Source organism: Bos indicus, chromosome 8 (genome assembly GCF_029378745.1).
Source record: "Bos indicus isolate NIAB-ARS_2022 breed Sahiwal x Tharparkar chromosome 8, NIAB-ARS_B.indTharparkar_mat_pri_1.0, whole genome shotgun sequence".
Lineage (NCBI taxonomy): Eukaryota > Metazoa > Chordata > Mammalia > Artiodactyla > Bovidae > Bos > Bos indicus.
The window spans coordinates 99,827,514-99,851,954 of NC_091767.1; the positions used below are offsets into that span (position 1 = coordinate 99,827,514).

General features: G+C 39.9%; 1 protein-coding gene across 1 annotated transcript in view; it reads right to left on the bottom strand.

The window, feature by feature from the left end:
- SVEP1 (sushi, von Willebrand factor type A, EGF and pentraxin domain containing 1) overlaps positions 1-24,441 on the bottom strand; it is a 208,721-nt gene that overhangs the window by 13,936 nt on the left and 170,344 nt on the right. The window contains exons 38-44 of the mRNA XM_070795267.1: positions 20,699-23,490; positions 18,581-18,806; positions 15,580-15,735; positions 9,736-9,799; positions 8,015-8,188; positions 6,586-6,762; positions 190-360 (exon numbers count right to left, since the gene is read on the bottom strand). Of these exons, the coding sequence (XP_070651368.1) occupies positions 190-360; positions 6,586-6,762; positions 8,015-8,188; positions 9,736-9,799; positions 15,580-15,735; positions 18,581-18,806; positions 20,699-23,490 (3,760 nt within the window). The remainder of the gene's footprint in view (positions 1-189; positions 361-6,585; positions 6,763-8,014; positions 8,189-9,735; positions 9,800-15,579; positions 15,736-18,580; positions 18,807-20,698; positions 23,491-24,441) is intronic.

Genomic DNA, 24,441 nt, shown 5'->3' on the forward strand with positions numbered 1-24,441 from the left:
CCAAAGGTCTATGTGCAAGCTTTCAAAACTCCAACTTGTAAAGTTAAGGAAAGTAACACACGGGATAAGAGAAAACTGAAAGCCAAGGAAAGATGAAATAGCATGCCTACTAGCTATTGGCCATATCAGACTTCCATATACATTTTCCTACAGCTTCACTAATAACTAACCATTCAAACATCTCCTTACCTCTGCAGACAGGAGGTGATGTCCAGGTTCCATTCTCTAGGCAAACACTCCTCAGGGAACCCTCCAGCATGTATCCACTGTAACAGGAGTAGGTGATCACGTCCCCATACTGATAATGTACGCCTCGGGCAATTGCATTTTCTACGTGAGTTGGCGGACCACATGAGATTTCTATAGGAAAATAAACAAACAAAAAATAAGCTTGCGATACTAACCCAGCCAGTGGAGAGAGAGCATAGTCTCACCTCTAGGACTTAAAGAAGAAAGATAAAATACAAAAAGGTAACCTTTTAAACTACATTAAATCTAAAAGACACCAGAAACTAAAAGCATCACCTGCTGCTCTCTAGAAAAATTAAATGTACAAGATCAAAGGTTTTGCCTTCTGATTCATGTGTTGAAGCTGAGGTACTTTATACTCAAGGCACCAAGTCTTGTCTTCTTATACCTCATCAAAGAGATATAAGAATTTCAATGCAGGGTGCTTAGCTTATCAGATAAGAAGAGAAGTGGATGCGGATTATTTACAGCCGATCACTTTAAAGATCACGATTTGCAGGAATACAGATTCCATCATGGCTGTTTTATCAGTGCCTAGAACAGTGCCTGGCACAGTGGGCTCTCAATAAATATTTGAAAAATGAGTAAAGGAAGGAATATTGTCTCTAACCTAAAGATAACTCCATTTACACAGCTTGACAGGGTTTATGAAATTCAAGCTTTCACATTAGTTTCCCTCTTTTCAAGACTATAAGCAGTGACCCTCTTCTTTTGGAATATGTAAGACTGAAGTCTTTTAAAAGTGCATGTTTTGAATATTTAAATAAAAATGTTTATAACTAATTTTGCTTTGGGAATTTTATGGGGATAAATTAGATAACTAGAGTTGTTCCGCAGTGCCTCATACAACAAGGGCTGGATTGGAGCCAGGATTCTCATCAGTTTCCAGTTTGTACAAGGCTAACTTTTAGATGAGTTTTCATGAACTGGCTTTTAAAAGGCCACTTTCTGGCCATAATACCATTTGAAAACTTGCCAGAGGCCATGATCAAATGTTCTGATTCTTCTAAATTTTCTTTTCCTTCTAAAGTAGTTAAAAACATTAATTCAATCAGTCACATATCAAATAAACATGTATTCATGCCTTACTGTGTACAAGAAACTGGAAAGAGATAAATGAAGAAAACATGGTACCTTTGCTCAAATGGGTAAAGACAGATAAAGAAATACAGTCACATAATTTAAAAACAGCTGTATTAGAGGCCTGGTTACCATAGTGCAGAAAATTGAGGTCAGTGTAACTAATTATGCCCAGGGGATTATCAGTGACAATGGTCTTTGGACTAGGCTGTAAAACTTGAGTGAATCAGAGGACTATGGCTCCCAGGTTAGAGGAACACTAGGTAGAGAGATAACAGTGAGCTGCTGGTTGGTTTATAGAAGTGGTTATCAAAGCAGAGATTTCAGGCCACCTATGTGGGAATCAGCTTGGATTGTTATTAAAAACGCAAACTTCTGGGCTTTCTGGCTTATGAGTCTTCATCTTACATACTCTCTCCAGCAGATTCTCATGCCCACTGAATTTTAATCACTGATTTGTAGTGATAAATAGCAGGATGAGGTGAAAAGGATGAGGAAGGTAGCTAATTCGGTCTCAGGAAGGATATTTGTTCTAAGCCACAGACCTCCTGTCTAATAGAAAATGCAAAAGAGGGACTGGGGATAACAAACAACTGTGGAAACTGTCTCCTCTCCTAGGCAACCCCTGATCTTCTCAGGAATATTGAGGAGTGATTAAGCATGCACTGAAAGGACATTTGTAATAAAGGCATGTCCCTCCTTGCTGGTGCTTCCGGTGCTCTGAGTAGTAAGTCTCTGGGAGCCAAGACCAACGTGAGGATATGCGGGTAGAATCAGGCCACTTGGCTCACTTCAGTTCAGGCTAATGGCTTTAAAGTAGCCTAGACAGTCTGGCTTATACATATTTAGTTCTTCTCACTTAACTGGGGGTAGATTTCATCAGGATTTGGGAACCAAATCCCCAGCTAAAAGTATGACAAACACTTTCCTGGAGTAAAATCAAAATTCTAATGTTGCAGTAGGCTGCTGGTGGAAAATTCAGGGCTTTGGGGTTATTTTATGCTTTCTATCAGGAGACAGCAATATCAAAAATATATATCAATTCATTTATGTTTTTAAAACAAACCTATAATGTTGGGGGCCAGAGTGAGGTACTCCGCCCGTGACAAAGGTCATGAGGAAGGAGGCTCGACATACGCAAAGGCGGGATCGAGCCTCAGGAGTCCCCCTGGAACTCCTCGAGCATCTACCCCCATAACCAGAGCCTGCCTACTTTACTACTTTGTGCTCACCTACACCTCTGACTTTACGGGGGGCTGTCCCCCACCACCTCTTTTGGAGAAGGAGTTAACTTAGAGCTCCAGTTTATAATAATTCCTGGGCGTGATAAGAGTGTTTTAACCTACAAACTCCTCTGAAGGTTCTCTGGCCTGCCTGACAGGCTTGTCCGGCCACATGTGATCGCTCACAGCCTCCCAACCGTGAGAGGCACAAGATGCTTTAAACCTTCTAAAAACAGGTTCCTTAGAAAAGTTAGAAAACTATTAGTATAAGTATAATGGGCTAATTAGAAATTGTGTTGGTGAAGGGTTTTTCATTTGTTGAGCCAATGTTTGTTGCTAAGTCTCCATATCCCCTGGCCTTACACACATTAATGAATATATAGAATTAACCTTTGATATTAATCACGTTAGACCTTAGGCTAAGTAAATTCTTTCCTTAACTAAAACCCACTACACCCTCACCCTGTAGGAATGTAACTTTATTTGGGTGGCGTCTGTTTTGAGAATAATCAGCCCTGGAGAAATAAGTGTCCTGATTGACTGACCGCTGTCACAAGGAGAGGGTCGTAAATTGTCAGCAGGCCCCCCTGGCCAGAAGATGATGTAACACCCCTAAGACCTCTGTATACATTTGTATGAAGCACCTGACTTTGATAAAAGTCAGGACTGCTGACCCCGCGTGACTTTTGCATAACATCTCAGTGTATAAAAGTAGACCATGGAAAATAAAGAATTGGGATCAGTTTCTCGAAATACTGGTCTCCCCATGTCGCTCTCTCTCTCACTCTGGTTGAGTCTCCATCTGGAGCGCGGAACCCACCATGCTTACTAATTATGCCTGGGCTTCTAAGATCCGACCGGGGAGGCCTCAGTGTCTCCTCTCCTTCGGGAGAACGGAAGGACGCCTGCAGCCTACGTAAGTGGTGCAAACTTCTTGTCTTGAAGTTTTATTGGTCTCCCGCGTAAACCAAGCTACTCAGCCTCTTTTCTCCACTGAATTTTCCTACTGAGCTATCCTCATCCTATTACTCTTTATATCTTTGATAAAATATTTAAATAAATAGGTCGCCGACGCCGTCCCTGCTTCGAATACCCTGGATCAGCCGGGGCAGGACCCCGGCACTATAAGATAGGAATTTCTGGTACTATTTACAGATGAGAACTCCAAAATTAAAGAAGTTAGGGCACCAGCTAAAGAAGTTGAGGATTAGGACATTTTGAGGATAGAATTCAAACCCAGGAGGGTAGGATATTGGGCAGGCAAGATGCATTACGTGTGTTAAGAAGTATCAAGAGTTCTAAAAAAATGAAGGAAATAATGCTATTATTTTAATAATATTATTATTAATAAATAATGAAATAATGCTATGAATGAAATAACGCCATTCGCAGCGACTTGCGATGATCATACTAAGTGAAGTAAGTTAGACAAAGACAAATATCATATGATATTGCTTATATGTGGAATCTAAAAACAGGGTGTAAATGAACTTATTTACAAAACAGAAACAGACTCACAGACACAGAAAACAATTTTACAGCCACTAAAGGGGAAGGGGCTGTTGTTCAGTTGCTCGTTGTGTCTGACTCTGCAATCCCATGGACTGTACCACACCAGGCTCCCCTGTCCTTTACTATCTCCTGGCATTTGCTCAAACTCATGTCCATTGATTAATGATGCCATCCAACCATCTTATCCTCTGTCACCCCCGTCTCCTCCTGCCTTCAATCTTTCCCAGCATCAGTGTCTTTTCCAATGAGTTGGCTCTTCGCATCAGGTGGCCAAAGTATTGAGCTTCAGCATCAGTCCTTCCAATGAATATTCAGGACTGATTTCCTTTGGATTGATTGGTTTGATCTCCTTGCTGTCCAAGGGAATCTCAAGAGTCTTATTCAGCACCACACTTTGAAAGTATCAATTCTTCGGCACTCGGCTTTTTTTATAGTCCAGCTGTCACATCCATACATGAATATTGGAAAAGCTGTAGCTTTGACTATATGGACCTTTGTTGGCAAAGTGATATCTCTGCTTTTTCATATGCTCTCTAGGTTTGTCATAGCTTTTCTTCCAAGGAGCAAGTGTCTTTTAATTTCATGGCTGCAGTTACTGTCCTCAGTGATTTTGGAGCCCAAGAAGATAAAATCTGCCCGTTTCCATTTTTTCTCCATTTGCAATGAAGTGATGGGAGCAGATGCCATGATCTTAGTTTTTTGAATGTTGAGTTTTAAGTCAGCTTTTTCAATCTCCTCTTTCACCACCACCAAGAAGCTCTTTGATTGCTCACTTTCTGCTATTAGAGTGGTATCATCTGCATATCTGAGGTTGTTGATAGTTCTCCTGGCAATCCTGATTCCAGCTTATGATTCATCCATCCCAACATTTCACATGATGTACTCTGCATATAAATAAGCAGGGTGACAGTATACAGCACTGACATACTCCTTTTCCAATTTTGAACTAGTTCGTGTTCCATGACCAGTTCTAACTGTTGCTTCTTGACCTGCACACAAGGTTTTTCAGCAGGTAAGTAAGGTGGTCTTCAATAATTCTCATCTCTTTAATAATTTTCCAAAGTTTGTTGTGATCTATACAGTCAAAGGCTTTAGTGTAGTCAATGAAACAGATGTTTTTCTGGAATTTTCTTGCTTTTTGTATGATCCAGCGAATGCTGGCAATTTGATCTCTGGTTCCTCTGCCTTTTCTAAATCCAGATTGAACTCTGGAAGTTCTCAGTTCACATACTGCTGAAGCCTAGCTTAAAGGATTTTGAAAATTACCTTGCTAGCATGTGAGATGAGCGCGATTGTGTAGTAGTTTGAACATTCTTGGGCGTTGCCTTTCTTTGGGATTGGAATGAAAACTGACCTTTTCCAGTCTTGTGGCCACTGGTGAGTTTTCCAAATTGGCTGACATATTGAGTGCAGCACTTTGACAGCATTGTCTTTTAGGATTTTAAAGAGCTCAGCTGGAATTTCTCCACTAGCTTTGTTCATAGTAATGCTTCCAAAGGCCCACTTGACTTCACAGTCCAGGATGTCTGGCTCTAGGTGAATGACCACACCACTGTGGTTATCCAGGTCATGACAGGGTTAATCAAGGTTATCCAAGTCATGAAGGGAAAGGAGGGGGAGGGATAAATTAGGAGTTTGGAATTAACAGATACACAGAAATATATATATATATATATATATATATATATTATATATATATAAAATAGCATAGGGCACTGCATTCAATATTTTGTAATAACTTATAATGGAAAAGAATTTGAAAAAGATTATATACAGACATGTGTAACTGAGTCACTTTGCTGTCCACCTGAAACTGACAACACTGTAAATCTAGTATATGTCAGAAAAAGAAAAAAATGAAACAGCAAATGCTTATGTATATTAAAATATTAAAAAAAAAACCCACAAAGACATGTCAAGAGTTGTCACAAGGCTGCAAGAGAAGCTGCCAGACTGCTATGTATCAGCCCGGTGCTAGCCCACAGGTTCTCCAGTTGTGTTTTCAGGACCAGCAGTATTGCCATCAGCAACATCTGGAAAACTGTTAAAAATGCAAATTATCAGGCGTCACCCCAGAGTCAGATCCTCTAAGGTGGGCCCTGTTTGTACCATGCCTGCTAGGTGGTTCTGCTATCCGCTCAAGTTGGAGAACTACTGTGAAATACATTTTCTATTCCAAAGCCCATTAATGGATAGTTTAGAGACTCGACAATGCGGAGAAAAATACGTATTTTAGATTTAACATCCTGCCCATTCCTAGAAAAGTGTGATTTGAAAATCTATTCAAGTGAATCCTGGTCAGGCAGGTTTTAGCCTAGTTCTGGTAAGTGTCTCTTTATGTTTGGATTTCAAATTAAATAAGAAAAAAAATTTTTAAATAGCAACACAGAAGTTGATGACCATGATAAGACAGAGATCTAAATATTTACATGTAAATTACGTGATTGAAAATAATCTCAGGAAGATGAGAAAATTTCATTCCCCACTAAGTAAATTCACTGGCTCGCACGTGTCCACTTACTTTCACATTTGGCGCTTGTCTGTGTCCACGTCTCGTCGGGGTTGCATGTGATGGTGCTCTGGCCCCGGAGCAGGAAGCCTTCCCTACACTTGATAGACACGTTTTGATCGACATAGAACTCCTTTTCAGAAAGCACAGCATTCTCAGGGATCACAAATGGGACAGGGCATGGATTTGCTGTGAAAAAGAAAAGAAAATGCTTACTGGTATTTTCTCTCCTTTTTTAGTTTGTTTCTTTGAAGGCAGAGTATGAACTCTGCCAGAGTTGAGTTCCCAGTGATGATACTTCAAATATATAGAACTTCAAACATTAAATAGACTTAGTTTGCATCCCCATGGAATTATTTGTCAGGATAAAATAGGTAAGATGATACTTCAAAATATAGAACTTCAAACATTAAATAGACTTAGTTTGCATCCCCATGGAATTATTTGTCAGGATAAAACAGGTAAGATCTGAAAACATCAAGCTATTCAACCACTAACGCGTGGTCCTAAAATTCTAAGATGGCAAATTAAAGGCTTGTTCACAACTGCAGCCCTTCACCAGTGAAACCAAAGCTGCGCTAGAAACCAAGGAGTATATCAAATATCCCCTTCATGTTTGAAGACTATTAAGAACATGGGATGAACGCTTCCTACTGTCCCTGTACTTTCTTTTACTGAACATCCTTCAGAAGGATGAGCCAGAGAAAAGTCAGACATTTCTCAGAGAGCTGAATATAACTTTAGACCCACACTACTCTATCAGAGCATCAGAGCTGAAATTATAGAGTTTCCCAGGCTTTTTGGTAAAAATGGACTCATTTTTCTTCGGGTCTGAAGGAAAAACAGGAAGTGTGCTTTTAGTGTAAGACTGTGATGCACATACAACACCAATTTCACGCAATTTCAGTTTTTCTAATTTTCAATGGGCACAAACGAAGTCTTTGTTTGTAAGAAGGGTGTCAGCTGACTTCCAAAGGTTTGATTAATGTGTTGTAATACTTTAAACAATAGCTAGAGTTTTCTCAATTTATACCTTGCTTGGGAATATTGTTTTCATTCCAGTGGCTATAGCTAATTATCTTCATACACTATATTTATGTTTACTTTATTATATTAATATTGAACATCAAATATATTTTCTTTCATTACTCCTATCACATGCAATTCATTATACATTTATGTCAAATTTTTTTAATTAAGTTGCATTTTCTGTGAGTGTTTTTGGACTTGTACTCATCTAAGGAATCTTATGAAAGCTGATTCTCAGACAGGCTATTTTATACAATACAGTTGATTTTTAAAACACCCCATAGTATTCGGCTTGGATATGCACAGATTTCTTTCTCTGGGCCAATCTCACTTATCAATGGAGTTTCTACTATGTTTTAGACATCCGGGGAAACTGAATCTGATTTAAACCCCTTCTATGGTCAACACACACGTTTGCAGAGAGGAACAGGGTGGCTCCAAGTCCCATTTTCTGTGCAGGAAGCCTCGGGCGCCCCTTCAAGGCTGTAGCCTCTGTTGCAGGAATATATCACGCTGGGCCCAGCGGTACTGTTTTCAACTTCAGCTTTCCCATTCAGAAACTTAAGTGGAGCTTCACACATGATCTCTAAGAAGAAAAAGCAAAGCCTCATCTTAAATGATTCTCCCAACCCTCTTCTTTATACAAGGAATTTAGATCACTTATTTGATAATTTAGAAAGAAAAAACCACAGAGAATAACAGGATTCACAAACAGTGTTCTATTACTATCTTGCATTCCAGAGATAGAAGCTATACAAACCATTATCATTGTAGTTTGAATTAAACCTGCTGCAAAATGGAAACAATCCCTTCACCAACCCCAGAAAGAAAGAAGGAAACTGAAATAGCTCAGTCGTGTCAGACTCTTTGCGACCCCATGGACTGCAGCCTGCCAGGCTTCTCCGTCCATGGGATTTTCCAGGCAAGAGTACTGAGTAGGTTGCCATTTCCTTCTCCAGGGAATCTTCCCAACCCAGGGATCAAACCCAGGTCTCTCACATTGCAGGCAGACGCTTTACCCTCTGAGCCACCAGGGAAGCCCCCACCGTAGCAGTTTCCTATTTCAGACACGTTTCCTTTTCATTCCCCTCTTCCCTCCTCCGTACATACATTCACTTTTGATCATGCACTGTTTGATCATGAACGACTGAAACAAAAAAAATGCTATTATCTGGAAAACCCATTGATGTGAGTATTGAGATGTTACTCAATGTTTATGTACGTCTTTCTGTATGCACACACATAGAGTTCCCTTTTAGAGCTACAAAGTCATACTCTCCATTGAACATTAGCCATATAATATTGTTTAAAAGACTTAGGATGCCTATTGCATACAAAATCAGCTCATTAATCTACATTCAAAACAAAGTGAACAAAACTCAGGTAACCCATGTCCTAGTGTTAGCTTGCCACTAACTTCATTTCTGATACTGGGCAGGTCACGTCCCTTCTCCTAGTTCATTCTTTCTCATTGGTTAACCGAAGCGGGTAGACTAGATTATCCAAGAAGTCTCTTCTGGTTTGAAAATTTGATAACTCCTCCAGAATTATTAAGAGAAAAAAAATTTTTAACTTGCCATTTGACTGGTTTGTAACTACTGCATTTAAATACATTGCTTTTTGGCAGAGGAATCATATGAGCCATATCCTAGGAACTGAGTCACTTGAATTCACCCACATCTTGCTAAATAAACTTGGCTGTCCTCATACAATGAATTAATGCAAAATTCCAGCAAAAATGTGAATATTCATTTGTTGGACAGATGTGTCAATGTTAAGAAGATGTCAGTTTTACCCACTACTGTTACCAAGGAAACAGCTCTAAGTCTTCTAAATTATCATTATTTCGGGGGAAACCCACAGAAAGAAGGCAAGTAATCTCAATAATTAGTTTTGAAACAAAATGTTTGCCATTCCAGAGTCAGCAATCTTGTGTTCTGTTCCAATCTAATCATTAATCTCTACCCCAGTTTTTCACTCTTTTATTGTTTTGGTGCCCGTGAGCAAAAGCCCATAAAAGGTTTTCATGCAGCTCATGGAGTCAAAATTGGAAACAACTTGCAAAGAAAATGTGGCCACACTATTATTCCATGTCCTTAGTATCGTTTTGGGACCGAGAGTCATTTGACTTACTTTTGCATGTCGCCACCCCTCCAGTCCACTGTCCGTTCTCCTGACACACCCGTTCTCTGCTCCCCTGTGGATCAATAAAAACCATCACTGACAAGACGATACCTCTATAATGAAAAAATACGAGAGTGCAAAGTCAACTCAGCGGGGATCTGGAAATTCTTGGCACTGGGATGCTAAATGAGTTCATTAAATAAATACAGTTTAAGAAGTGGGTTTAGACTTTCAAAAATGTTGTCATCAAATTACCTCAAAATTCATATTCTGGCTGGCCAGTGTAATTCAGGTACAGACACGGTTTCACTTTCTGCTTAAATGACAACTAATTATAACCGGTAGCAAAGAGCGATGTAGACTGTGTCCAAAATGTCTGAGAGGTCTATCTGCCGAGGATTTTTAAAAAAAATTTTGAATTGAGTTTATTTTTCAGTATCTGAGAGGTACAGCAAAGAAGTGAATTTGTTTATATACACCCTTGGACATGAACTAGGTCAAGATACCTTATTGAGATCAGGATTGAATTTTTTGACAATGTAACTTATCCATTATATCTAAACTTACCCTATTAAGGGCCCAAGCAAGTAAAATTTTAAATATTTTGAGCAAAAATCTTTCTAAAAATTTATTTCCCTGCCTTCTGAAATAAGGGTAAAAATAATATAAAGTTATTTGAAAAACCATTTATAGTTGTTATCCTCAATGGACTTTTGATATATTTTCCAATACCCCACAGCCCTTGGGCGTGGGGTGGGGGTGGGGTAGGGGGAAGGGGGAGGATATCAGCTATTTACCCTCAGAGTTACTCAGCCTAGAGCTGAGCTAGGCTAAGATTATTGTGTTTTTATTTCTGGATACAATTTTTATGCGTCCTCTTTTTTTTGTGGTTTATCTTTTCTTGTAATCACACCTGTTTCTAATGATAACTTTTTCCTATGTTTTAAATTCCTAATTTGCTATGGAACAATTAATAAGATAAATAAAATTCTGTAACATTATGGGTTCTAAGTAGTGTGTTAAGGGGCCTGGCTTTAATTATATGAATTGCAGCACATGGATTTTGTGTGATGTGTTTTCAATCCTCAGAGCTCTTTGGATACACATTCTCAGAGCTAGTTCTAAATGAGCAATATGTCTGAAAAGGAGCTATCACTTCTACTTTGATTTTTATCTGCTCAACTATTGTCTTTCATCCCTAATCTTCTACTACTCAAAGGTATTTTGTTTGAGTTTACTGACAAAGCTTCACCTACAAAAACTCCACTGACATCTATGGAAGGATACTCACCTGACCTTCCAAAAAATAACCGAACCCAAAAAAGTAAATGTTTTAAAAAATATAGATTATCTTTTTCTTATTGAAAAAGTAATATGTGTTGATTATAGAAGGCTTAGAAAACATGAAAGAGAAGTAAAAAATTTTCTAGAATTCTTCATCCAGAGATAAACCCTGTTAATATTTGCTGTACTTTTCCTGTGCTTATATACTTACATATGCAAAGGAAAACATACATTCTAGTTTGTGAACTATTTATTAATTTTTAGCAAGTATATGACAAACTATTGAAGTCAGCTCCCTATTTGGGTATTCCAGAGTGGACTGCTGCTGCTGCTAAGTCGCTTCAGTCATGTCCGACTCTGTGCGACCCCATAGACGGCAGCCCACCAGGCTCGCCCGTCCCTGGGATTCTCCAGGCAAACGCACTGGAGTGGGTTGCCACTTCCTTCTCCAATGCATGAAGTGAAAAGTGAAAGTGAAGTCGCTCAGTCGTGTCCGACTCTTAGCGACCCCATGGACTGCAGCCTACCAGGCTCCTCCGTCCATGGGATTTTCCAGGCAAGAGCATTGGAGTGGGGTGCCATCGCCTTCTCCAAGAGTGGACTACACTCAAGTAGTTAATTTAAGCCAACAGTGTTTTTCTAATTTTTTCCTCCTTTAATATTTTGCATAATAAATATTCTGTTTCAATCATGTCAATTTTTGTTCCAATAAAATTCTATTTTCTGTAGCTATTGCTGTAAAAAGTTGCAAGTTTTACTATTTATTATTTTATGACTTATTATTTACTTTCCCTTCTTTCTTTTTCTCTCTCTATTCCTTTACATATCTTGTTTTTGATGATTAAGCTGGAGTTTTAGATCCAGATTAGCATCAAGTTACTATTTTCAACATAATATATCTGTTTAATCAACAATTAACTTAGATAGCTATATTAATTTTTAGCATCATAGAAACCACTTTACTGCTCATTAACAGCAATTTTAGAACACGATTATCTCATTTTTGTGTTCTTTATTTTGATTTATTACTCAGTTGACTCTCAGTTCAGTTCAGTTCAGTCACTCAGTCGTGTCTGACTCCTTGCGACCCCATGAATCGCAGTACGCCAGGCCTCCCTGTCAATCATCAACTCCTGGAGTTCACTCAGACTCACGTCCATCGAGTCAGTGATGCCATCCAGCCATCTCATCCTCTGTTGTCCCCTTTTCCTCTTGCCCCTAATCCCTCCCAGCATCAGAGTCTTTTCCAATGAGTCAACTCTTCTCATGAGGTGGCCAAAGTACTGGAGTTTCAGCTTTAGCATCATTCCTTCCAAAGAAATCCCAGGGCTGATCTCCTTCAGAATGGACTGGTTGGATCTCCTTGCAGTCCAAGGGACTCTCAAGAGTCTTCTCCAACACCACACTTCAAAAGCATCAATTCTTCGGTGCTCAGCCTTCTTCACAGTCCAACTCTCACATCCATACATGACCACAGGAAAAACCATAGCCTTGACTAGATGGACCTTTGTTGGCAAAGTTATGTCCCTGCTTTTGAATATGCTATTTAGGTTGGTCATAACTTTCCTTCCAAGGAGTAGTTGATTGTAGGGATTTATATTTCAAGATGATCACATGTCTAGTGACATTTGGGGGATTTAGATGTCTCAAAAACATTGGTAATCCTCATATAAAAATGATAACATTTACAGAGTAGGAAAACTGACCATGATTTATATTAGTTATCTTAATTGCTTTGTCTGACTTTGGTAATCATATGAATACTAGGAGTAATGACAGTTACTACCCTCTATTGAGCTCAGACATTGTATAAAGTGTAGTACTTGCCACTTTCTTTTATCGCTAGTCCTTATAGTAACTTTGTAAAGGTGGTTATCACATACTGGACAGGATGAAACAGAGGCTCAGAGAGGTTCCCCAGCATCTTTACATCCAGCAAAAGCAGAGAGCATGCAACAGAGGTCTGCTGGGACTAAGTCCCTCTTCTTTCCCAGCCACTGACCTTTGGTACTGGGGGAACTTGTTAAGAAATGCAAAAATTCAAAAGTTCTTTTTATGGTAAGACTTTCCCCTAATGGTATGTTTTTCCATTGAGAGGCATAATGTCTGGCTCCATTATTATTATTATTATTATTATTATTATTATTTTTGACATCAGTAGCCATGCTGATGAAAACCTAAATCCATTAATTCATAAGAGTTGCAAATTCTGAGATTTGAATTCTATCGTTATTGACTAGAGTTCATCTACTATTTGGTTATCTAGTCATTCAGTTGGGGTTCTCTGGTGGCTCAGCTGGTAAAGAATCTGCCTGCAATGCAGGAGACCTGGGTTCAATCTGTGGGTTGGGAAGATCCCCTGGAGAAGGGAAAGGCTACCCACTCCAGTATTCTGGCCTGGAGAATTCCAGGGACTGTATAGTTCATGAGGTCTAAAAGAGTCATTCAGTTAGCCTTGAAAAGATACTTTTCCTCTTTTTGATGTACTTTCAAAATAATGGATTTGCCCATGGGAATCCCCTAAAAGTTACCAAATAATCTTTTAGTATCATTATGAGTCTGTCATTCATGACGTATTTGATGTGTCCATTAAAGTTACTGATGCTAAAAAGGTTTCATCTTGGCCATCTTGGGAGCCTTATCCAATTGGCTCCTGAGGTCTTTTTAAAAAACTTTAGTATTTTTGGCTTTGCTGGGTCTTTGTTGCTGCACTGACTTTTCTCTAGTTGAGGTGAGAGGGGGTTACTCTCTAGTTACTCTCTAGGTTTTTCATTGCAGTGGCTTCTTTTGTTGCAGAGCATGGGCTCTGGAGTGAGAGAGTTTCAGAAGATGCAGTTCCTGGTCTCTAGAGCAAAGGCTCAGTAGATGTGGCACACAGGCTTAGTTGTTATCCTGGCATGTGGGATCATCCTGTCCCTGGGACTGAACCCATGTCTCCTGCGTTGGCAGGTGGATTCTTTACCTCTGAGCCACCAGGGAAGTCCATCTCCTGAGTTTTCTTTTTTTTAAATATATTGCCTTTGATAGATTCCCTCCTATCTCATATGATAAAGATTTTCTAGGCTAATTTTTTACATACCCTGTTCCAGACCTGGATTTGATTATTTTTGTAAATAACTGGACATAAATATTTAGAGACAGTCTCTCAGGTGCTTCAAACATGTAGCTTGGAATAATAACAGTTGCTATAACATCTCTTTCAATTTTGTGGTTACCACTGGGATATTTCCAAAAATTTTAAGGTAAATCATCCACTTCCTCAAATTTAATGACCCATCAGTTTGCTTTAGATTTTATACCACTTTTCTTCTTAACAAATGCAAGGTTAGTACTCTCACATGAAGAACAACTGAGTTTCAAAACCAGAAAAGCTCTCCAACTGCCATCAACCATTACATTATCATCCTTTTCTCCCCTAAAAAAGAATCTTTTGAGGAAATAAAACAAGATCCACATAAGCCTAGTTTCATCTTTCATGGACCTTGCTTATGAAAATTCTCTGATTCTATGGTCAGCAGGAAAATAATGGAACACACCATACACATTAACAAATCTTTGGCAATGAACACTTCTCAAAACCTGCATTTAATACCATTATAACAACAAAAACAGGGAATAAAGCTTCCTGAAAAATCAAAGGGCAACATTATACAATATAAAAAAGGCCTCTTATATTTCAAGTTTGACGATATGATCATGTTTTGATGGCAGCATTCCCACCAGAGTAAATTGGTGCTGCTAATAGGATTTCAATATTACAAACCAGGCAGGCGTGATCTTGAGACCCATCATTTGGTTAAAACAGCTCTGGGGATTTTTTTTTCAGGCTATACCTGCCTTGAGGGAATCTGGCATCTCAATAAAAAACCCTCCAAGGTATTTGAGCCTGTGGCTTGAGGAAATTCTAGCTGTGCATACTTAAATCCCTGTAGACACTGCCCCATGGTGACAGATTATGCAAAATATGGTTAACAGGAGGCCAAAACATAGGTTTAAGTGACCAACTAAAGTAACAATGTCAGTCTTGGGCAGGTATGTAAACTCCATTTTTTTCATGGCTTTGGTTTTTTAATTTGAAACTCATTCTGCTTTTTAAAGTTATAAGTCACTTTAAATACTTCCAAGAAAAGGTTAAGCTATAAGGCAACAATGTATAAAAAAAGTGTAAAAAAGTCTTTTAGGACTCAAATCAGTGAGATAAAATGGTGTAATACTAAAAATATTCCTACTGCTACTGCTACTGCTAAGTCACTTCAGTCCTGTCCAACTCTGTGCGACCCCATAGACGGCAGCCCACCAGGCTCCCCCGTCCCTGGAATTCTCCAGGCAAGAGCACTGGAGTGGGTTGCCATTTCCTTCTCCAGTGCATGAAAGTGGAAAGTGAAAGTGAAGTCGCTCAGTCGTGTCTGACTCTTAGTGACCTCATGGACTGCAGCCTGCCAGGCTCCTCCGTGCATGGGATTTTCCAGGCAAGAGTACTGGAGTGGGGTGCCATTGCCTTCTCTGAAAAATATTCCTAAGTATATTGGAAAAACAAATTAATTCTAGTTAAACAATTTGTTTGCTTACCTCTAATTCATAGCCAGTTTCACAGTGATAAGTAATCGTGCTTTCAAAGTTGTATTCACTGCCAAACACAAATCCATGTTCTGGACTTTCAGGTTTCCCACAAGAAATTGGACTGCAGGATTCATCAGAAAACGGGGGCTCCCAGGTGCCATCAAGCTAAATAACAAATTATAAGTTACACTTAGGAATTAGTGCACATGAATGGGTGTGAGTGAGTGTGCACTCAGTCATGTCCGACTCTCTGCGACCCCATGGACTGCAGCCCGCCAGACTCCTCTGCCCATGGGATTTTCCAGGCAAGAATACTGGAGTGGGTTGCTATTTCCTCCTCCAGGGGAAATGGCACATTAATGAAGACGTCTGGAAATACCGCTAACATAACAGGATAATCCTCAAATGACAGTCAAAGGATCTAGAACTTGCTGCTACTACTGCTACTTATCTTTGACATTAAGAAGCACACGTTAATTATCAGATGGTCATCAGTAAACAATTTTAGACACTTCTAAAACTCATAAAACAAGCATTTTCTTCCTAATAGAATCATTAAAAAAAAATCAAGAACATGAACAAGTATGTCTTCATTATGATGAGAACTGTATGGTAGATACAAATATTCCATGACTTAATACACCCTTATATTTTACATAATTCTACATTTTAATCTAAAGCTGATAAGAAATAGACACGTTCAGGCATACCACCCAAAGTCTAAAAAGATGGCTTCCTTTTCTCCATGTCAACACGAATACTTGAAAACATTCTATGACATATTGTGAGCAAGTCACAAAGTTAAAAAAATAAAAAAACAATAACACACACAGAGACATTACTTTGCCAACAAAGGTCTGTGGAGTCAAAGCTATGGTTTTGCCAGTAGTCATGTACGGATTCGAGAGCTGGACCATAAAGAAGGCTGAGCACCGAAGAACTGACGCTTTCAAACTGTGGTGCTGGAGAGTCCCTTGGACTGGAAGGAGATCAAATCAGTTAATTCTAAAGGATATCAACCCTGAATATTCATTGGAAGGACTGATGCTGAAGCGCCAATACTTCAGCCACCTGATGCAAAGAGCCAACTCATTGGACAAGATCCTGATGCTGGGAAAAACTGACGGCAGGAGAAGAAGGGGGTGATAGAGGATGAGACGGTTGGATGGCATCATTGGCTCGATGGACATGAGTTTGAGCAAACTCCGGGAGATAGTGAAGGACAGTGAAGCCTGGTGTGCTGCAGTCCATGGGGTCGTAAAGAGTTGGACATGACTAAGTGACTGAACAACCAAACACACACACACATTTACTTTATTCCCCCACCACCACAATTAGTATTAACATTTTCCAGTCTTCTTTTCGGGTGTACAAAGAGGTGCACACAGATGTTTCCCTTGAAGACAGTTATTCTCTGCTAATGTTGTATTGTTTTCTTTGAGGAAATAGCATATGAGTTGAATAGCATTTGAAACAGGACTTCAGACTAAACCCTTTATTCTACAGATGAGCCAAAAGTAATTTTATATATTTAATATACACCTGTCACATAATTAACCATTCCCCTAGTGTTGGAAATATACATTATATCTAATTTTTCAATGCTGTAAATAATGCTTCAATAAATATGTCTTGCACAGATTATTCTAGGTATTACTATTAACTTTCAAAAGCTACACAGTGTTATTTTCTTTTGATGTATCTGGAGTTTATTTTAGCATATATTAATTTTCCCTAGTGGGAAAAATTGTCATGATTCCTTTATTAGGATCTGCTTTTGACAATTTCTTCCATTTCATTCACTTCTCCTTCTAAAAAATTTCACACTAATGCCATGCTGATATGTTGTTGTTCAGTCACTAAGTCGTGTCTGACTCTTTGCAACCCTATGGACTACAGCACACCAGACGTCCCTGTCCTTCACTGTCTCGTGGAGTTTTCTCAAACTCATGTCCATTGAGTCAGTGATGCCATCCAATCATCTCACCCTCTGTTGTTCCCTTTTTCTCCCGCACTCAATCTTTCTCAGCATCAGGGTCTTTTCCAATGAGTAGGCTCTTTGCATCAGGTGGCCAAAGTATTGGAGCTTCAGCTTCAGCATGAGTCCTTCCAATGAAGGTTTAATTCAGGGTTGATTTCCTTAAGGATTGACTGGTTTGATCTCATTGCAGTCCAAGGGACTTCAAGAGTCTTCTCCAGCACCACAATTCAAAAGCGTCAATTCTTTGGTGCTCAACCTTCTTTATAGTCCAACTCTCACATCCATACATGACTACTGGAAAAACGGTAGCTCTGACTATATGGACCTTTGTCAGCAAAATGTCTCTGCTTTTGAATATGCTGTCTAGGTTTGTCATAGCTTTTCTTCCACGGAGCAAGTGTCTTTTAATTTCATGGCTGCAGTCATCTGACAATCCAGCACTGGATTAGGAATGCCATGCTGATAGAAGCTAAGCAATTCTAAGTAACTTTATAAAGTGACATAAGCAGAGGCAGAATTCGACTCCAATTTGTGTCTTCTGCCTCTGCTCTTCTCCTAAAACCAGAAACATACGTGGTAACAGTCAGGGCTCATTTCTACACAGACTGTCTATGTGCAAAGCATTCACACGGTTAATCCGTCATGAATCTTTTGTTATAGATATCTGAACATTTTATCTATCTTTGGTACTTCTCACGTACCCTTGGCACTTTATTTTTAAAAATGAGAATATTGGAAAGAAATATATGTTTTTATATTTCTGTGAAAAAACTCCTCAAATTCTTTGACAGGATTGGAAACTTGAGGCGTTTTCTCTTTTCAGGATAACAAGATACTGCCTGTGTGGATATATCTATATCTATATCCACATACTTATACACACACATACACTTGCACATATATCCACATGCACACACACAGAGCATAATACACACTTACATATATATCCACATACACACACACTCACATATAGTATAATATATATATAGATGAGTTACACTCTACATGTTCTAATTAAGAAAATCTTACCTGACATGTTGATGTATTAACTCCCTCATAGGTATACCCTTCCACACATGACACAGACACTTGCTTATTCACACTGAAATCATCTCCATGAACAAGTATATGTGTTACATTTGTTGGCAGAGGACATTTTTTAGGACTGCAAGAAATTGTCTCAGGGAACCAATGACCGTCTTTCTGACAGGTGAATGTGTCTATATCTGTATCCATCACATAACCTTCTAGACACCTGCAATTGAAAAGAAAAGTGAGTGCCTTAAATGGAGTGTGCTCTAGTTGGTGACTTGTTCTTGGATTCAGGAAGTTGCTACAAAGCTCAGCACACATTTTATATGATATATTAAAATGGACTCAAATGTCAGGGAGATGGTGTTGCCATGCAAAAACACCAGGATAACAATGATCATCAAATCAATCCTCAGTTATTCACATTAAAGAGGAGCCACGTCTAAACTTGCCTTAAATTTTGTTGACATGATTTACCTTTGCTCTGGATGATACCATTATTGAATTCATTTTTATTCTGAAAATACCTAACAGCTCAAGAAATTCTAGACAAGTTTCAAAATACACTCAGATACTAGTAAGAATGTAGCACAATTAGTATTGACTGGGAATCTATTTTGTTCCAAGAACTGTTCTAAGTCCTCTACATAATGTGTGTCTTTTAATCTTGTTTAGTAGCTATCATGTAACAATAGTATTGGTGTTCAAACTAGAGTAAATCTGACTCTAAACACTCAGTGATTTTGAAAACTTTGCATTTTTTTCATTCAACAAATGTTTACAGAATATTTATTAAATTCCACTCACTGTTCTAATTGCTCTACAGATACTAAATCATTTTCATGTCAACTCTATGAATAGGTGTGGTTATTTTTATTCCCATTTTATAGGTGAAGAAACTGACGCCAGAGAGATTAAATAACTTCTCCAGGAAGCAGCAGAGCTGAGATTCCTGCCTAGGGAATCTGGCTCTAGAGGCCCTGCTTTTACCACTATACTGAAACAAATATTAATTAATATTTATTGGGTGGGTATATTTTCAAAATTTCACAAACTACCAGGCTAGGTAACAGTCACAGGTTTGCAAACTTGGAATGATCAGTTTACTAACAAGTGAAGATCTGAAGATTGTCAACACACAAGGAATAACAGGACAGTCTTAGGAAGCAGGTGGTGTTGTGATTTTTCAAGCTATCTGACACATGAACATCCAAAAAGAAAACTGCAAATGCACTTCAAAAGTAAGGAATAATTTTTGTTTTTCTTCTAGGTGCATAACCCACTCTTTCTTAGCTTTCATTTCACTGAAAATCTTCCCTCGGGTCTGTTTCTTACTGCAAGTAAGAGAAAATGAAGGGCTAAAATGTCTACAACAGACAGGCTTAAGAAGAGTTATTATTCATAAAACTTAAGAAGCCAATATGTGAAGAATAATCCTTAATTCCTTCAGAGATACCAACAAAATCTAAATTGATTTAGAGGGCTGAGATATATTTGCACATTACAGGCATTTATTCCAATAAAAATCTAAATTATACATTCATTCCATATTTTCTCATTTTTTTAATACTACATTTTAAATAGAGAATTTTTCAGCAAAAAGTCACCATTTGTGCATTAAATGCTTAGTTTGCTCAGATAGCATAGGTTAGACGTCCTCTTAAGACTATCTCCTTATTTATGTTGAAAGTATGTGACTTTTGACCTGAATTCTTCAGTTTTTGCCCTATTTCCCCAACATTTACATATATGAATATAATTCTTAGGTGATATCAAAGAAATTTATCAGTGTATCATTCAAAAAAGAGCCTATGAGTTAATAGGTATTAAAGCTAGTTAGAGGATCTTGATGGTCCAAGAAGCTCAACAGAATCCGTTAATTATGATAACTGTATTAGAAACTATAATCTGAAAATGTGGAAATTTACTTTTACAAGCCAATCTATGGATAATTATGGGCAGAATAAGGCCCAGTGTTAAAAGCTTCAGTTTTCAGAGAACAGCCCAAAGAAGATGTTTTCTTCCCAACTAGCTTAATTTCTGATTTATCGCTTTTCATTTTACAACCCTTCTGTCTGTGCCCCTTGGAGACTCTGGAACCACGCATGGTCTTACCTGAGCCTCACTTGACTTTCATAGGTGTGTGCTTCTCCAGTTGCCACTGCATTGGAGACAGATGGTGGAGGTCCACAGGACAGGGGCTCACAGACTGGGTAAGGCTGGCTCCATGTCCCTTTCTCTGTACAAATCAGATCTGAACTGCCTTGGATGACATACCCAGGCTTGCAGGTGTAAGTTATTACATTTTCCTCCAATGAACCCCTCTCAACAATGAACGCATTTGGTATCGTTGGAGGAGAACCACAAGAAGGGTGTTCACAGCGTGGGAAGTCAGAGCTCCACTGGCCATCGGCTTCACAGGTGATCTCAGACAGTCCCAGGAGTTGGAAGCCTTTGAAGCACCGAATCTGAGCTGCCTTTCCACAACTGAAATCTGTCCCATTAACAGCTCCACTCTGAATGGTTGGTGGGGAGCACTTGCAAGGCAAGCAGGAAGGGGGGCTGCCACTCCAGGAGCTATTAGAGAGACACTTTCTTGAAGGACTTCCATGGAGCTTATAACCAGGAAAGCACTGGTACTCTATCTGCCCCCCACGATAAAAGGAAAAGCCATTAGGGAAGCCACGGTCAAGATCTTCAGGAGGGCTGCAGTTGACTGGTTTACAGAAAGGAACCTGGGCATCCCAGTTACCATCTGACTGACAGGTGAGTTTGGGGGCCCCGTGTAACGCATACCCATCCTGACAGTGGAACACCACTTCCTTCCCGAAGCCGTAGTCCAGGCCATCCATCACCCCATTTGCCACCTGTGATGGGGGAGCACACCGGACGGGCACGCAGATGGGAGTGTTTCCACTCCAACTTCCATCAGCAAGACAAACACGGCTGCTGGCCCCCTCCAGCAAGAAGCCTGTGTTGCAAGTGTACTGAACCTCTTTCTGGAAGGTATATTCCTCTCCCTTTACCTGGCCGTTGGCTGAGCTTGGGGGTGAACCACAGTCCACGGGAATACAAACGGGCTCATCTCCATCCCACGTTTTATCTTCTTGGCATGTTCTCCTGCTGGTGCCATTCAGCACATACCCAGAATTACACTCATAGTACAACACGCTCAGGTACGAGTAGTTGCTTCCTCGGATGGAGCCATCCGTAACTGGATTTGGTTTGGGGCATGAGATGGCCTCACAGCGTGGGGAAGCACCGCTCCATTCTCTGTTCCTTAGACAAAGTCTGAGGTCAGAGCCCACCAGAGTGTGCCCAGGTTTGCAGCTATACTGGACGGCACTGCCCGTGGTCGTCTCTGTAACGTGCAGAAAGCCATTTTCAGGAGCAACAGGCAGGTCACATTCCATTGAAATGCATGACGGTGCACTGCCATTCCAAGTTCCATCTTCCTGGCAGATCAGCACAGCGTTCCCCAGGAGTTCGTATCCCGGATTACAGCTGTATGAAACCAGGGTGTTGTATGGAAATTTTGCCGAATGCATAGCAGGAGACCCCTTCGTGTTTCCCCAGATTTTAGCCACTGTTCCCAGAGGATGAGGGGGGTGAGGAGTCACATGCGGAACTTCCATCATGTCGTCTTCTTGGTTAAAATATCCCTGACCATCTCTGACCACAGTAGAGTCTCCAAAATCAATGTGAGGGGGGAGACCACAGTCGATGGGTACACACGTCGGGATGGAGCTTGACCATCCCGACTCTTCACAGGTCTGCATGGCGTGACCAGCTACCTGGAACCCAGGGAAGCAGCTGTAGATGATCATGGCACCGTAGCTGTAATCTGCACCTTCTACGAACCCATTCTCAATGGGCTGTGGGGGATCACAGTGGATGGCATTGCAAGATGGGACGTCCACATTCCAATCTCCTGTCTCTAAACAAGTCAAGGCTTTGGGACCTTCGAGCCTGAAGCCTCGGTCACAAGAGTATGTAATGGTTTGCCCGTAGTGTAGCTTTGTGTAAGACAATTTGCCGTTCAAAATCTCCTTGGGCTTTGGGCACTCAATGGGTTTACAGGTTGGTTTTTTCCCGAGCCAGTGACCATTTTCTCCACAAAGACTGGTGGTATTGCCCACCAACTCAAAGCCTGGCTTGCATGTATACAAAGCTGTGCTCAGGTAGGCAAGACCTTGCACATCGATGATGCCATTGAGGATTTCCTCAGGCTGCGGGCATTCTACTGGCACGCATTCCGGCAGTGGAGAGCTCCAGGTACCATCAGCTTGGCAGGAGGTGGTAGGATCTCCTTTTAAGAAAAACCCATCCACACAAGAATACTTGACAGTACTTCCAAAATGAAGAGCAGAAGAAGGAGCAGGGACGCCGAAGGAAATGAGGGGAGGTGGGAGGCACAGAACCATCTTACAAACAGGAAAAGAATCATTCCACTGCTGGGATGGCAAGCATCTCAGGACAGAGCGGCCCTGGAGGACGTGCCCTTCCTTACAGGAAAATGTCACCACTCCCACCTCCGTGGTCAACTCCTTCAATACGAGCTGGTTCTCCAAGAGGGGTGGCTCTGGGCACTTGGCAGGCACACACTTTTGGTTCGGCTTCTTATTCCATTTGCCAGATTTCAGGCATGTCCAAGAATGTTCACCGATAAGCTCGTAACCCTCATTACAGAAAAAGTGAACTTTGGCCCCTACTTCAAAATTTTCTCCTTTTGTGTAGCCGTTCTGGATCGGGGGAGGTTTCCCACAGTTGAGAGGGATGCATGCCAGAGGGGATTCACTGTGCCAGTGGCGATTGGCTTGGCAGACAAACACAGGACTTCCAACTGACTTATAGCCTGGGTTACACTGGTACCTCACTTCACTCTCAAAGGTCCTGCCAGTTGTATGCTGGATAACAGGGAGAGACAATTAAACACAGTTTGTTAACAGATAATATAACTGACAAAATACAATGAATCATAGTAAAGAACTAAAATGCCTGTGTTAAAATAAATCAATTAAAACATAAGCAAATGAGGATTTATATTTTTCCAACAGGTCCACTCTATTTTTTCAATTTAAATAAACAAAAAGGATGGTAGAAGGTCAAATTAAGTAATCAGTCCCTACAGCAGAAATACTAGCCACAGTGTTAAGACCATAATAAGTAAAAATTCAAGTCTCTAAATTGATTGATGAGTAGATGGAGCAATACCAAAAATTATAAACTGCTTGGTAAATTCAAAAAAATCTCACAATGCTATAGTTTGTTGTTTTACTCACAGAAAAGAACACATACACAACACAAAGATACATCTGTTTGTGCTGTTAAAAAAACTGCTGCCGTAATATAAGGGTGGAAAATAAAAAGTAGTATTTTATCTTTTAAACAAAAAATATAATATTCATGAGCTCAACATTCAGATACCTAAGTATATAATATAATAATAGATCATTTTAGGCAATACTAAGATGAATGAGTTATTAAAACTTTAAAAACATTACAATGGTTCTTTTGTTAGCGATCATGGTAAAGTCCAGCTTCTGTGCTGCAGTAAACCTCCCAGTATTTGGACATAATTATTTACTTTGTTTACCTATTTATTTCTTGGGTACCCCACATACACGTAAACACCATGATGGATCTAATCACAGACCTATTCAGAATTATTAAATACTAGATCTCGATTCGGAGAAGGCAATGGCACCCCACTCCAGTACTCTTGCCTGGAGAATCCCATGGACGGAGGAGCCTGGTAGGCTGCAGTCCATGGGGTCGCTAGGAGTCGGACACGACTGAGCGACTTCACTTTCACTTTTCACTTTCATGCACTGGAGAAGGAAATGGCAACCCACTCC